At 38.3% G+C, this 15956-nt stretch overlaps 1 protein-coding gene across 1 annotated transcript; it reads left to right on the forward strand.

Annotated features, from left to right (window-relative positions):
* The first annotated feature begins 723 nt into the window (after positions 1 to 723).
* LOC140768615 (flavone O-methyltransferase 1-like) lies at positions 724 to 10713 on the forward strand. The gene is made up of 5 exons (XM_073108957.1): positions 724 to 785; positions 8384 to 8873; positions 9417 to 9727; positions 9926 to 9990; positions 10269 to 10713. Exons 2-5 carry the CDS (start codon positions 8452 to 8454, stop codon positions 10563 to 10565), a joined length of 1095 nt encoding a protein of 364 aa, XP_072965058.1. The 5' UTR covers positions 724 to 785; positions 8384 to 8451; the 3' UTR covers positions 10566 to 10713.
* The last annotated feature ends 5243 nt before the right edge of the window (positions 10714 to 15956 follow it).

The following is a 15956-nucleotide window of genomic DNA, read 5'->3' on the forward strand; positions in this document are numbered from 1 at the left end:
TAATAATCAGAATAGTTAAACTCTTTTGACAAAAATGCCCCTCAGGATGTAGAATATATACCAATTTTTAATGTAGGACTTCAAAAGATCATCATGTCAAACAACACTAGGAAAGCAAGTAGAACAAAAGAGACATACATAGATCTCCCCAAATCTAGTTCTTTCAATATGCCTGTTCTTAGGTTGATGACATGTCGTTAGTTAGTTAGTTACGTGCCGGATTTATGGAATGATGTGAATTGCAGGTACTACTTGAAGGATGCGGTGTTGGACGGCGGGATCCCTTTCAACAAGGCATACGGCATGACGGCGTTCGAGTACCACGGCACGGATCCCCGCTTCAACAAGGTGTTCAATGAGGGGATGAAGAATCACTCAGTCATCATCACGAAGAAGCTCCTCGAGTTCTACAGGGGATTCGACAATGTCAACGTGCTCGTCGATGTTGGCGGCGGCATTGGCGCCACCCTCCACATGATCACCTCCAAGCACACCCATATCAAAGGCATCAACTTTGACCTCCCCCATGTCATCTCTGAAGCACCTCCTTTCCCAGGTACATTAATCTTTAATCAGCACCTTTTGCTATTCGGCAAATCACTTAGGATAGTCGTTGAATTGAATTTAATTTCAAATTTGGTGAGTTTTGATCCAAGAATTTAAATTCCAAACTGCAAGACTCTTATTACGTATGGATTAATTTTGTGGGGTTTGGTGCAGGAGTGGAGCATGTAGGTGGAGATATGTTTGCCAGTGTCCCAACTGGAGATGCCATCTTGATGAAGGTCAGTTTACCTAATCAATCGTTCAATAAGATTAGGTAGGACTTTGATAGTAGTAGGTTTATAAATTAGGTAGATCATGCACATCATTCTAGATGACTCTCTTCAACTGTATAGTTGAAATCACGGGAGCAGTTCAAACATGGAAGGCTATAGAAATATCTCAATTTAACATTTATACCAACATATCTCATTCCTAATTAAATCACTTAAACCTCATATTTCTTCAAGAGTCTCAATTTATCATTTTATCACATCCTCTTTACAAAGTCCACTATATATACTGCACAATTTAATCGTATAGTATCATCAACATCCTTCTACAATATCATTAATATCACCTAATAATCATAATAAAATAAGTCTGTATACTTGTAATTAAAATTCATCATCCAACATACACGATCTTCAAGCTATAATATTCTTATCCTCTAAATCAATGTCCAAAACTAATACTCAAAATGTACTTTCACTGTCATATGTGCCATGAGACTATCAGCTTAGTACTATCATCACTTTATATAATTTATTTCACTATCATTCTTTCCATCTAATCATATTCACATAATTAGCAACTTCTAAACCAAACTTACTATCATGTCATCCATAACTATATACCTTACGTCTCAACTACTAGCATCACTCATAATCCAATAACTATATCCATGTCATATTTCACATACCCATTACTCTATTTGGTAATCAACTCAAAGGTTTAAACGAGACGTTAATCCTCTAACAATATTGTTAGTTACACATATCCCTACTAAATCACCCATCTTATCGATACAATCAAAATTTCATACCTACTAACACAAGTATCTTACAAACATAATCTATCATACTAGTCATCCGAAAATTCTTTTCTATATATAATTCTACAATCACTTATATCACAACACAATTTCTTTTTCACTATACAAAATTATCATATGTCTTACTTATCCATCTACAATCCATAATTATAACCCTCATAAAGATCAAAATAGTTTTTCTGCGCATATATCTCTTTACATCAATCTCCTAATATCAAATATATCCATAAAAGATCAAAATCCAAAAATATGCTATATCTGCTCAAAATAACCTCAAATTTACTGATAATAATCCTTCTGCACAAAATACATATCTCCACATATCTATAAATTTCTACACTTTATCACAACATATGAACAAGTCTATATTTCTCATATTATGCTTCACAGATTATGACACCGCAATATCAGTAACATTAATGCATGATTTTAGTAATACCTCTTCCTATTCATTAGTCGCTCAGATAACTTCTCAATATATCAGTATCACAAATTATTTCTATCAATATCGTCAAAGTATCAAAACTTAATAATCTTAACATCACAACCTAGATTTCAATCTCAACCAATTAATATCAAACTCATCGAGATCGACTACTAGCGTAACCCTAAACCAAATCGACAACTACTATACTTGATGGTTTGTCAAATCATCCTTAAACCTAAGCTCTAATACCACCTGAACTGTAATGCCCCCACTTGGCACGGGCACGTGCACGCCCACGTGCCCACACGGCACACGCGACAGGTCGGGCGGGGCTCGTCACGCACAGATACACTTTTGTGCACATACAATCATGACATCATCAAATAATACCTACTAACACATTCATACTCATATAATCCAATACCAAATAAATTATATTATCAACCAAATAAATCTGTTAACATCCGAATATCCACGTCCACAATAATATACACCAGGTCACTATCTAATCTGGCAGGACCCACACAGGCCTCAATAAACTATCAAGATACAACTAAAACAACTCATACAAGACTACACTATGATTCGACCTGTATTATACAAATCATCGTTTAATACAAAAGAGTACAAATATCAAATATTGGTACAACTCAATATCTGGTTAAACTATCTTTTACACTATCTCACATCTATAGCTCATCTCATTCTCGTTCTATAATATCTCCTCAAAAGATATCTCAAGTCGCTATCACGTACCACATATCTGAGAGGGGATAGAAAAGAAATAAAGAGAGTCATGAGCAAAAGGCTCAGTGAATAGACATTACCCTAAATCGATGATGCCAAATAGAGAGTAAATCATGTACTGGATAATATGAATCAGAAAGATCATTATGTCATGAATGAGTACATGAATGTATCCTCAATAATACATAAATGAAAAAATAGATAACATGTCATACTGATAAAAGTATATAATCTTCGATAATGAATAAACAAATCTCAATATCATATGATCATCATAACTCTCCATCAAATATGACACATGATGCATACCGACCATGACCATGCTATGATATCAAATGCAACCATATATGATGTATATTGACAACTCGATAATCAGGTAATCAGATGATAATGAAATTATATGTACTTCTCAACATCCCAGTTATCAATGTCATCTCTATATGTCATCATCATACTAGACCACTGTGCACAATCAACACCGGTACCCGGTCTCAACATCATGCCCGAAGGCTCAGAGCATACTCCGCCACTCGCAAGAGTATTTCAAATATAACCATACCCTGCCATCCGCTAAGGGTATCAACATCTATCCAAACCGGGTACCCTTTTAGCTGATAGAAACCTCATGAGGATAAATCGCCACATATGCCCTGGCGAACGACATGTGTTCGAATGTCTACTGCGCACACAGACTAACGACCTCGGACGTAAGGCCAACAGGATTATGACTATGTCGAGTGATCAATCATCCACCAAGTGCGTCCTAACCCTCGCGCCCACTCGGGTATCCTCATGCTTTCTATCAACTATCCTATCAATCACATTTCATGTTTTCCTTCTAAATGACAGATCATATGCATATATCCAGTACGATAGCAAGTCCATGCATATCAGGAATTTAGGTGGAATAGGAATCAAGAGAAAAATGATGTGATGCAACTCCAACCATGTATCTAACACATGCATACTCCTGCTAGCCTATTACACGCACACTTATGCTAGAGATCATCTCGATATAAAATCAGAACAATATAATCATCTATAATCATCTCTATACATCACCAATGTATTCATATCCCAGATCAGTCTAATCAAATGCATGATAAAATATGCTCGACTGAAATTATCTCTATATAAATTCATATAATCATGCTGGAGACCAAAACATGCATGTACATAATATATAATATATCCTAATTTGAGAAAGGGATCTAGGGGATAAGACTACTCACCCTGATCAGAAGATACAAACCACGTATCCCTTACATCCGCCCATCAACCGTGTGACACTTCTCGCTAGCAAGGTCCACGGGGTCTCAAATAAGGGGTTCGAGATCTGAAAATATTTAAATAATATGTTGTTAGCCGTTTATCCCATTTAGAATTCATTAGTGTAAAATATAATAAATTATTTGATTTTATTAAATAACTTGATATACATTATATATATATATAATTATGATAACCTTATTCTAATTATATATTAGGCATATAGTAATTAATCTCTTTAAGCATAAAAGAATCAGATATACAATAATATAATTAAAATATATGTACATAAAATAACTAACTATAATTCAATTATTTGGCAATTATTACTTTTACTTAACTTAGTTACTAATCATACATATATTAATCATTATTCATAAATATAAAAATAATTATCTGATCTCAGCATTTTATTGCATAGAAAATAATATATAATAATAATAAGGTGCTAGAAACACATTGAATACTCAAATATATTAAATATATGCATGTATAAGCATACATAAACATTAATAGAAACTTATAAAATTTAATTATTTTTAATAAAACTAACTATATAAAATATAAGATTATTATCAATATGATTACATATATTAATCTAATAAACAGTGGCTAAACTATATATAATAATATAATTAATATAAACAAATTAAAAAGGGAGCAATCCCTTGTCACAGTGCTGGGCCGAGCCCGGCACTATTGCAGAAGGGAAACAGCTGAGGAAGATGAAGAAGAAGAAGAAAGAAGAAAGAAGAAAGGGAGAAGAAGAAGAACAGAAGAGAGGAGAAGAGAAGAAGAGAAGAAGGAGGAGAGAGGTGCGGACCCGGGCCGGCGGGGAGGGCACCGGCAGCTGGTGGCCAGCCAGCTGCCGGCCTCTCGCTGGTGGCTCGGCTTCGACGGGCCCGAGCCCAAAGTAAGAAAAAGAGAAAGAAAGAGAGAGAGAGAGATAGTGAGAGAGAGAGAAGAAGAGAGAAGGAGAGAGAGAGGAGGAGAAAGAGCTCACCGACGCTCGTGGAGGTGGTGGCGGCGGCGATAGGCCGACCTCGGCAAGAGAGAGAGAGAGAGAGAGAGAGAGCGAGAGAAAAGAGATATTTAGAGGGAGAGAGAGAAAGGCGATTGGGGGGGGGGGGGTTTGGCGGCGGCTACGATAGGGCTGGGGCCCGCCGTGGCCACGCTAGGGGGTGCATAGGGGTGCCACGCCAGGCCCAGCTGCGTGGGCATGAGGTCGGCCACACTGTGGTTAGCCACATCGTGCCCATGCAAAACTTTTTTTTTGGGGATTGGGTTGTTACTACCCGAAACCAACCAAATCCCTTCCTCGCGATCGACGCGAGGTAGAGAAGATAGAGGGAGAGAGGGAGTGTCCGCCGGCAATCACCACTGGCGATAGTTCAACGGTCGCACCTCAAGCCCCTCAATGCTCTCGTGACGCCGCCGTCCTCATGAGGTAGAGAAACCACAGAAGACGATCAACTCCATGGCCGACGGCGATCGAAACCACAAGGGCTCCAAAGGTTAATGACCACGGCACGAGACCAATGACAAGAGGCTTCTAGTGGTGGAGCGACAACAACTCGAAGCTGTTGGCAAGCATGATTCGCCAACGAAGCTAAAATCTCACGAATTAGGTATTTTCTATTTTAACCTATTAAACTGAATTAAACTTGAGGGGTGGGAGAGGGCTTACCAAGGAATCACGTGGTGGTCTCCAATGACTCTAGCAGCACTCTTGTAAGCTAATTCCATAGCATGACTCTGGGATGAGAAGAAGAAAAAGGAAAGGAGGCTGGGGTGTTAAGGAGAGAGAGAGAGAGAATTATGGTTTGATTTATAGAGTAAAAATTTAAATCTAAATTAGATTTGGATTCGGCGAGATTTCTACTACCGCCTCGTCGCGTGCTAGAGAGGGAGAGGGGAGGGCGTTGCACGTGCAACTCACGTGCACCCTCTTCCCTCTCAATTTTTTTTTCAATTCTCAGAATCAATTTTAGTTTTGGTGGATTAATATTATTACCCAATTTTTATAAATTTACACTTCCTCTTTTAATTAAAATATATATAATTAAATAAATTGAAAGAGTATATAAATCAAATATATTTTCTCTTATCAAGGAACAAATAGTAGCATTTGTATATCATCACTAAAAATATATAACTACTGCAATATAAGAACAAATAGTAGCGTGTATAAATCGTCACTAAAAATATAAAAGTTTGTCACTAAAACATATATAATAGCAATAGTTTTTTATACTTCACTATTTTATATACTTATAAAGACTATTATGTCTAAATGTACCAATAGAGTAAAAAAGTAGCTACAAACTTAAAATCTACTACTGTATGATTTTTATACTAGTAAATATTCTAATCTGCTACTAAAAATTTATTGCTAAATACAATAATTCTTGTAGTGCCCCTAATCCCATAGGGCCAGACTCCTTCTCCCTCCTCTTCTCGTATAATTATCTTACCTACATGTCATCATCATCACCACTATCACCTCCATCTTCATCGATATCACTACTAAATTGCCCACTATCATCACCAAAAATATCACCCTACAATCAGTCCATAACATTAGTATCAGAGCTCGAGTACCCTTAGGCTGATTTAGATTAATTGGTATCAGAGCTCAATTACCCTTAGGACCAGTTCACATTAGTGAGAGATCGACATTAGGTCGTCAGTCAATGAAAATCTCTGATGAAGTCGAAATATTAAAACTAAAAATAACTACCATTTTACTTGTTGAAAAACAAATTAATCACAAGAGGAAATAAGGGGACTAACATATAGATCAGATCGGGGGATCAATGACTTTGTCGAAAACCTCGGCAGCAAAATAGAGAATAGAGAGAGAAGAGAAGAAGGGAAGAAGGGGAGAGGCTGCTGGAAGAATAAAAAAACTTAAAACAGAAAGAGGGATCTTAAGTTGAAAGGAAGAGGAGACGAGGTGTGTGGTGGACTCCGTATCCTGCTCCGACGAACACTGCACGTGTGCTACAGTGGCCGACTATTGCCAGTTAGACATGATAACCGGGCGGGCCGGGCCGGGTTCGGGCCGGGCTTTTCGGGCCAAGCGGGCTTAAGTCTTTGTTCACGGCCCGACCCACTAATCACTCGGGCCGGGCTAGAATAGTCTAGCCCGTTACCGCCCGTTGGCCCGTGAGAGATCCGGCCGGGCCAGCCCAACCCACCAATCACTCGGCCCAACCCATATTTCAGCTATTTTTAGAATTTTTTTAACTATTAGTTTATTTTTAAAAAAATATTTATATTCCTCTATTTAAAAAAAATTAAAAAAAATTTAAATTTTTTAAAAGTCTGCTTAAAATAATGCAAAATGGTATATACTAAAATATTTTTTTACTGTAGAAATGGTAAATTACTGTAGCAAAACGGGCAAAGCACTGTAGCAGACGGGCGGGCTTAGTTGCGGGCCAAACGGGCGGGCTTTTGGGCCGGGTCGGGTGGGCAAAGGGCTGGCCCGTGCCGCCCATGGGTAGTTCGGGCTCGGGCCGGGCCGGGCCTAAACCGGGTCCGGGCCGGGCTTAGCCCGGTCCAAACCGGGCCGGGTCGGGCCGGGCATGGGCGGGCTGGGCCATTTGATCATGTCTATTGCCAGTTGTGCTTAGTAAACTGTGTGTCATAATTGTTTTTAATTTTTATTTTTTGTGTTATACATAAAATCATATAAAAGATTTTATTTGTAAGGGTAAATGCATAAAAATCCCAAATAGTTCTTGCAAGAATAATTGGTCTTTTTGGTGGAATTAGAGAGCTTTCGACCAAACTAGTCCTTTTCTAATTTATTTTTTATCAAAATAGACTATTTCTCAAACTTATCACCAAATGGAGTTTAATAACCCTAATAAAAACGCTAAACTAATCAGCATTATATATATATATATATCCTTTATAATCTTTCAACGGTTATAAAAAAAATAATTAAATAATAAAAATGCTAAAATGGTTAGCATTTTTAAAAAAGTATTAATTAGTTTAGTATTTTTGTGAGGGCACCGGTGAATTAAACTCTATTTGATAATAAGTTTGAGAATAGTCTATTTCGGTGAAGAAAAACTAAAAGAAAAGTATAGTTTGGTCAAAACGTCGGAATCAGGTGATGACAAAATATTGGGGTAGAAGTCATCTTTTGCACAGTGATATGTGAATTTGGTCTTCTAGGAGTGCTCGATATTCTTGGTGGAATTTATTGTGATGGCAAAATAATTGATGGGTGATTTAATAACACTAAAACTTCCAACCAATTTAAAATAGCATTTAAGCTGATAATTGCCGTTGGTGGGTGAACTCACTTCCCATACCCTCTTCCACAGTTCCCAGCACACTATCCACTTTCTCACTTTCCCAAATTGCTCGTCTCTCTCCTCTTCCGTTTATTTCCATGGGGTCCACGAACGCAGACGCGCACGTGTCGTCCGCTCCCGGGAACGCGGAGGACGAGGCGGCGTGCATGTTCGCCCTCCAGCTCGTCAGCAGCTCCATCCTCCCCATGACCCTCAAAGCGGCCCTGGAGCTCGACCTCCTCGAGATCCTTGTCTTAGCCGGGAAGCCCGTCACGGCGGAGGAGGTGGCGGCGCAGCTGCCGACGGCGAACCCCCAGGCGCCCGTAATGCTCGACCGGATGCTGAGGCTGCTCGCCTCCTACAAGGTGGTCGGCTGCGACGTGGAGGCTTCTGGCGACGGAAACATCGTGAGGAGGTACAAGCCGGTGCCGGTCTGCCGCTGGCTGACGAAGAACGAGGACGGCGTCTCCATGGCGCCGCTCGCGCTCATGCACCAGGATAAGGTGCCTATGGAGAGCTGGTATGGTCGCACTCATCTACTTACTTTTTTTTACTAGGATCCCATCCAGATGCTAGATGTAGGAATTTATCACTGTCCAATACTTTGATGCATATCTTCATTAATGATCTAAGTGCCAAGTACCCGGATTTAGTAAATTCCTGAACGCTAATTTGCACGGGATTTACAAAATTTATAATTCGCGCCCTCGCTTTCAGAATTTATATTCCTGAACTCTATTTTTATTACGGATTTTTTTGCAAACTTAGTATTTATAACCACCTATGTTTCCGATTTTAGTTGCAAGGGAACTCCTATTTTATGGGGTATATCTGCAAATAATTATATCTAAAGATGTATAATCAGAATAGTTAAACTCTTTTGACAAAAATGCCCCTCAGGATGTAGAATATATACCAATTTTTAATGTAGGACTTCAAAAGATCATCATGTCAAACACTAGGAAAGCAAGTAGAAGAAAAGAGACATAGATCTCCTTAAATCTAATTCTTTCAATATGCTTGTTCTTAGGTTGATAACATGTCATTAGTTAGTTGTGTACAGGTACTACTTGAAGGATGCAGTGTTGGACGGCGGGATCCCTTTAAACAAGGCATACGGCATGACGGCGTTCGAGTACAATGGCACAGATCCCCGCTTCAATAAGGTGTTCAATGAGGGGATGAAGAATCCCTCGGTCATCATCACGAAGAAGCTCCTCGAGTTCTACCGGGGATTCGACAATGTCAACGTGCTCGTCGATGTTGGCGGCGGCATTGGCGCCACTCTGCACATGATCACCTCCAAGCACACCCATATCAAAGGCATCAACTTTGACCTCCCCCATGTCATCTCTGAAGCACCTCCTTTCCCAGGTACATTAATCTCATTCATTTCGCAGACTTAATCAGCACTTTTTGCTATTCGACAAATCACTTAGGATAATTGTTCAATTGAATTGAATTTCAAATTTGGAGAATTTTGATCCAAGAATTTAAATTCCAAACTGCAAAACTCTTATTATGTATGGATTAATTTGGTGTGGTCTGTACTTTTTGGTGGGTTTGATGCAGGAGTGGAGCATGTAGGTGGAGATATGTTTGCCAGTGTCCCAACTGGAGATGTCATCTTGATGAAGGTCAGTTTACCCAATCTACTGTTCAATAAGATTCGGTAGGACTTTGATAGGTAGATCATGCACATCATTCTAGATGCCTCTCTTCAACTGTAGAGTTGAAATCAACGGAGCAGTTCAAACATGGAAGGCTATAGAAATATAGTATATATTTGTTGACTTGTAAACTTATACAAGGTTCAGACTTAGGACCTACTCTGATATCATACTAATTCATCAACTATTTTAAAAACTAAAACTGTTATATCCTGACAATAATGATCAAAATGCTAATCTTGCAGTGGATTCTTCATGATTGGAGCGACGAGCACTGTGCGGAGTTATTGAAGAATTGTTATAAGGCTCTGCCGGAGAATGGCAAGGTGATCATCGTGGAGTATATCCTTCCGGTGACCCCAGAACCAACTCCTGAAGCACAAGTTGTCTTCCATGAAGATCTCATCATGTTGGCTCACTGCCCTGGAGGCAAAGAGAGGAGTGAGAAAGAGTTCAGGGACTTGGCCAAGGAAGCTGGCTTCAAAGGATTCAATGCATCCTATGTCTTTGCCAATTCTTGGGCCATAGAATTTACTAAGTAGGAGGGAGAGAGAGAGAGAGAGAGAGAGTATTGGATGGTTTAATCTTGCTTAACTTCTTTGATGATCATGGCATGAAGCTTCTGGTTTGTTTCATTGAGAGGCCTACTCATGGATTGTGATTGCAGTGAATAAAGATATCATTTTCTTATTCTGCTGTTTTGAATTGTTTGGCCCAATTAGAGTAAATGAAGCCTTTGGTTTGCATGATTATAAAACACTTGAGCTAATTACTTGTAAATGATCCAATAAGGGAGTGCTGTATTTGTTGACAGACCAACAAAGATGATAAATATATGGCACAAAGAAGGTAGTTGAAACACCCACTTCAAAAAATCACCTGTTCCTCACATGAAGAGTTTCACGTGACCTGTCAGTGAAATAATATTACAAAGTATCTGAATAAGTCTAGAAATACCATAATAATCTAAATAAATAATCCAAAGTTACAATTATTACAGGCCTCAACAAGCCCTTAGGAATACAAGTTCATACACAAATTTTAAGCATAAAAACCCTCGCAAGGGTTAAGTCCAACTATAAATAATAAAATAAACAATACTAATAGGAAAACGAATTTGCTATTCCTCGATATCTACGTCCTCTATAATTAGCTCTGAAATATTTCCATCAAAATGACGCTGAGCATGGGGCCCAGGAAGTATAATCCAATAGTAATCTATGAATATTGTATTACATGATAAATAGAAATGCAAATCCATAATTATGAACATATTAAGGAAATGCGTACAGTTCAATTTTTTAATAACTTTCATCATCATTGCTCAATATATATAAAAATCCACATAGAAATCGTATCACTAATGTCATATCTCACAAAGCAACATAATATCGAGGGGACTAGTCATCTAGTTGTATTATCGCCCATACATGCCTGGCGACGCCGCATATGACCGGTTGTCTATGGCCATCAGACTAAGGACCCCAGTCGTAAGCCCATCAACACCATTTTAGTAAATCATTGCACAGAGAAGAATCATTACTTGTAGCTGAATAATCACACATAGCAGAACCATCGTATACAACGGGCAGGTAAGAGCTCACAGCTCGATAGACGCCCTGACCCTACGTCCTCGGGTATCGCTAGAACTATATTCTTACCTTTCAATCATCTTTACTAATATCATACTAGACTAGTCTCCAACTAGGACAATGTAATCATTTGAATGCTCCACCAACTAACGACCTTAGGTGTAGACCTCTAATATAATACTATATAATACACTCTACCCTTAACCCCGAGTTGAGTGGGTGAGAGGGGCACTGCCTAGTTAGGATTCGATGATACGTATATGTGGTGCCATGATTTCTATTATTTATTATATAATGATTATCAAAGTAACATGTATTATAAACAATGTATGAAGCTTATCATACATATGCAATAGGTAGTAATTAATGCAAATATGAATTGACATGTAATTAATGCAAGTAAGAAATGACATATGTAAACATTATTCGTAGACTAATATAGGATCTAACTCGCCTGAAATATCTCTAGAATCTATCTCTCTCCTAATCAGTCGGTTCCTCCTGAATTTCGAGATTCTCCCTGCATAGTAATGGATCTAATAATTATAAGATAAAATAATCATAAGAATGATAAACTAACAACCTTATTAGTTTTCTACCATCATTTTGTAAAAGTGTATACAATTGAACATTAGAGCAATATATTTTCATATGCTCTTATTTAACATATTTACCTAATTTGATTACTCCAAAATAAAAACATCTCACACAATATATGATACCTCCAAAATATAATTCATATTGCAAATATTTAAAATATCACATAGTGTATCAAGTTCAAATACATATATAATATATATAGAAAAAAATAACATAATCTACTACAAGTATCTTAGTTTTGTTCGACATGTCCAAAATAAAACAAAAGAGAGAGCAATAGATAAAAACCAATGTCCATAGATAGAAGTGACCATTGTTTTGCACTATATGTAATCAACCGACAAAAAAATAGAAGATTTAATTTATCTTCAGTTATATAAATTTTTTGATATAAGAAATAAAATAATAAAAGGATTTAGTATAATTACATATGTAGATGGCCAAGCAATAGAGGATCTAGCAGCATCACCGATAGTTTTAAGTCGTTCGAATTGTCTAATGAATGGCTCACTTTTTATTATTGTCTCATTGATAACTACTTTTCAAAATTGTTGCCCTAATAGCTAGTACGATTCGGACTTCACCGACGTCGTCTCAAACATAGTCACTTTAGGAGTGTCTTTGTTTCATGTTTTAGTATTTAATTTCCATGAAAATAAGTTTTCTGTAAGTCGCGTTCGAACGCGGGTGGAGTGAGTTCGAACGTGGTTGTAAACGGGGTTGTGAATATGGATGAAGAGTGTGCATTGTGCGTTCAAACGCACTGTGAACGCCTGCATCGCGTTCTCAAATCTAGAGAAGTGGGAAATAGGCACGTTCGATCGCGCGTTTGAACGCTTGCATCCGTTCGCAAATCCAAAGAGGAGCGAACTCGGTGCATTCAAAAGCGATTGGGCGCATTCGAACACGGTCGGCGAAAATTGTATTGTTTAGGGTTAATTTTGAGTTGTTGGTTAGCCTCTAAAAGGATATGGATGGCAACCAGACATCATGATTGATTATTGATTATTGAGAATTGAGATTTGCCTTTGTCTTCTTCGTCTTCTTCGCTCCCGTTCTCTTAATCTCCGGCGACGCCGCTTCTAACCCCCCTCAACCGGCCAATCACCTTAGACCCTTAGGGGTAGCCCTCTCCTCCCCCTTCTTCCAATCTATCCGACACTTGTCCTAACCCTTCCATCGACCATAACCCTTTCTCCACCACTTTTCACCGGTGCCACCCCATTAACGCCAGTCCTCCACCAACCACCATCACCTAGGATCACGTGCCTCCATCCACGGATCCTAAATAGACCATCCTAATGTTTGTTCACTGATCGGATAATATCTCGAGATCCCCACATCCGATTCTCCTGAAACTATATTTGTTGGAAATATATTTTCTGGGGCTACAACATATCAAAATTTCACGTTGATCCAACGACGGCATCTTTCGAGATATTATTACAAAGTTCCGTACCAAATCCAGTCTAGATAAAAAAATTGGAAGTGATTGAACCTTAGCCTAAGGGGAAATCGTATCAATAGCACTCCTTCTACGTTAGATAATGAGTTACGACTCATTTGCATCCAATGTGCTACAATATTTTTATGAGAGTATTTGCAATATTTTAGAAGAACCTTTGATCCAACCTACAATTATAAACTAATGATATGTCATATAATCATTACATTTATGTCTTGATCTTTAACATATGTATGCATATAGCTCAATTTTTACAATATTGGTGTTGAGTGTATACACAAAAAGTTTGAAATATAATTGCATATATTTACCTGAGAATCTGATGTATAATTTAAGACAAATTACTATATTTCAATACAACAAATTATGATGTAGTATGTACTACCAAGGATACTTGCAATGCATCATACTCATCTTAGTAAGGAAGATTAATTATCTCAATTGTCCCAAAAATATAATTATAGACTCTGTACATTACTACATTTCAGACATTTTTATCAAAGAATCGTGGCACAAGGAACTATTCAAGTTCAAATGCACAAGGTATCTTAGTTATACAGATTTATGTGACAAGACAGCTAATGACCAAAATCATATAATAAAATGGAAGAAGTTCAGCTAACTTTTCTGTAGAAGAAGGGTGAAATAGGTATAAATATTCTAATTTTTAAAATCAGAAAAAGAGGGTTAATATTAGAATAAGCTATTATAATGTTTAGTTCAATACTAGTATAAGATATAATAATTACATTTGATGTGATATAAAGTTGATATTAAAATAATAAAATTATATTGGGAATTAATGATTTTAAACCCAATGACGAAAATACCCTTGACTATATGTTAAATAGTAAATAGTATGAGACCTTTCTACTGCGGACTTCCTTGCATTGTGCAGGGTTATAATACATGGTTATAACCCCACACTCCGATGTGCAGGATATTACCTCGCACTTCAGTGTGTAGGGTATTACCTTGCACTATGCGGGGTTATAACCCCGCACTTCAGTATGCAGGGTATTACCTTGCACTATGCGGGATTATAACCCTGCACTCGAGTGTTAATTGATGCTACTTGGCAAGAGCATCGAAGTGATCACGGGCGAGGGCGAAGATATTGCCCCACCATAGGGAAAAGCAGTTGAGGAGGACGGTGGCTCTAAGTTGTTGTTTGCATAACCTCTCTTTGCATCTACAACAAAAACGTCGAAAGATACTACTTTGAAGTCTTCTCAACCGAATTAGGTGTGTGCATCGATGGAGAAACGTAAGACAAAATGCCACATTCACGTAGGTAATTTGTACATTATAATTTGTGTAAATAGTGTATTGTGTTAAATTTTTCCTTGCGGAAAAATGCAGACTTGTTCTCGTGTTGCGAGGTCATAACACCATAGTATGCTAGTACGTAGGGTTATAACCCTAACTTAGGTATGCGGGGTAAGAATTCCATACTACGCGGTAATGTAGGATTATAAATCTGCATTGCGCTGGTATGCAGAGCTATATTCCTGCACTCTTCTTGATTATAACCTCGTAGCCTACTTCGTTTTTACTCTCCTGTGCATATCTATTTAATGCTGGTTAATCGAAGAGATGGGAGAGATGTGCTCCTGCAAGGAGAGTGTGTGCGAAGTGTGGTTGTAGTGCTTCGTCAAAGGAGTGGTGTGTGAAGCGTGGTCATACTGCTTTGTCGGAGGAGAGGCGTGTGAAGCGTGGTCGCAGTGCTTCGTTGGAGGAGAGGCGTACGAAGCGTGGTCACGATGCTTCGTCGAAGAAGAGGTGTGCGGAGGTTGAGGGAGCTTGGTGCTGGGCCCAGTGATGGAGGCCATGGTTGCCTTTCTAGAGAAGAGAAAGAGGAGAGAGGATGGGAAATCAAATTGTAGCTAATTAGATGTTAAATTAGTGATGTCAGCTCAAAAGGGTAAAATAGTAATTTATGGGTATTAATAAATTAGTTTTAAAAAGTTGTATAGAATAAGATGAGAGCGAATGTTAAAATAATATACTAGAATAAGGTAAAATATTGTTTAGTTACTACACCAGAATCAGGAGGCTTATTCTAGAAGAAGCCTATTCCATTTTGCTAGCCTCTCTCTCCTCTCCCTTTTTCCTCCCCCCCCTCTCTCTCTCTCTCTCTCTCTCTCTCCCTTTTTTCTATTTCGTGCCGTCAAAGGACTCGATGAGGGTCGTGGATCACCAGAGCGCCCGCGAACCAAATCAAAACCCCAAACTCCAATCCTCAGGTTAGCCTCCATCTTCTCTTTAAATTAGTT

This window comes from Typha angustifolia, chromosome 2, assembly GCF_048772165.1.
Source record: "Typha angustifolia cultivar Huaian chromosome 2, ASM4877216v1, whole genome shotgun sequence".
NCBI classification, from domain to species: Eukaryota; Viridiplantae; Streptophyta; class Magnoliopsida; order Poales; family Typhaceae; genus Typha; species Typha angustifolia.

What these genes read in the sequence shown, in the direction of transcription:
- LOC140768615 (XM_073108957.1), top strand. Translation starts at nt 8,452, where the DNA reads ATGGGGTCCACGAACGCAGACGCGCACGTGTCGTCCGCTCCCGGGAAC. An exon ending in AAGGTGCCTATGGAGAGCTG is followed by an intron (nt 8,874 to 9,416) that starts GTATGGTCGCAC and finishes AGTTGTGTACAG; the next exon opens with GTACTACTTGAAGGATGCAG. An exon ending in TGAAGCACCTCCTTTCCCAG is followed by an intron (nt 9,728 to 9,925) that starts GTACATTAATCT and finishes GGTTTGATGCAG; the next exon opens with GAGTGGAGCATGTAGGTGGA.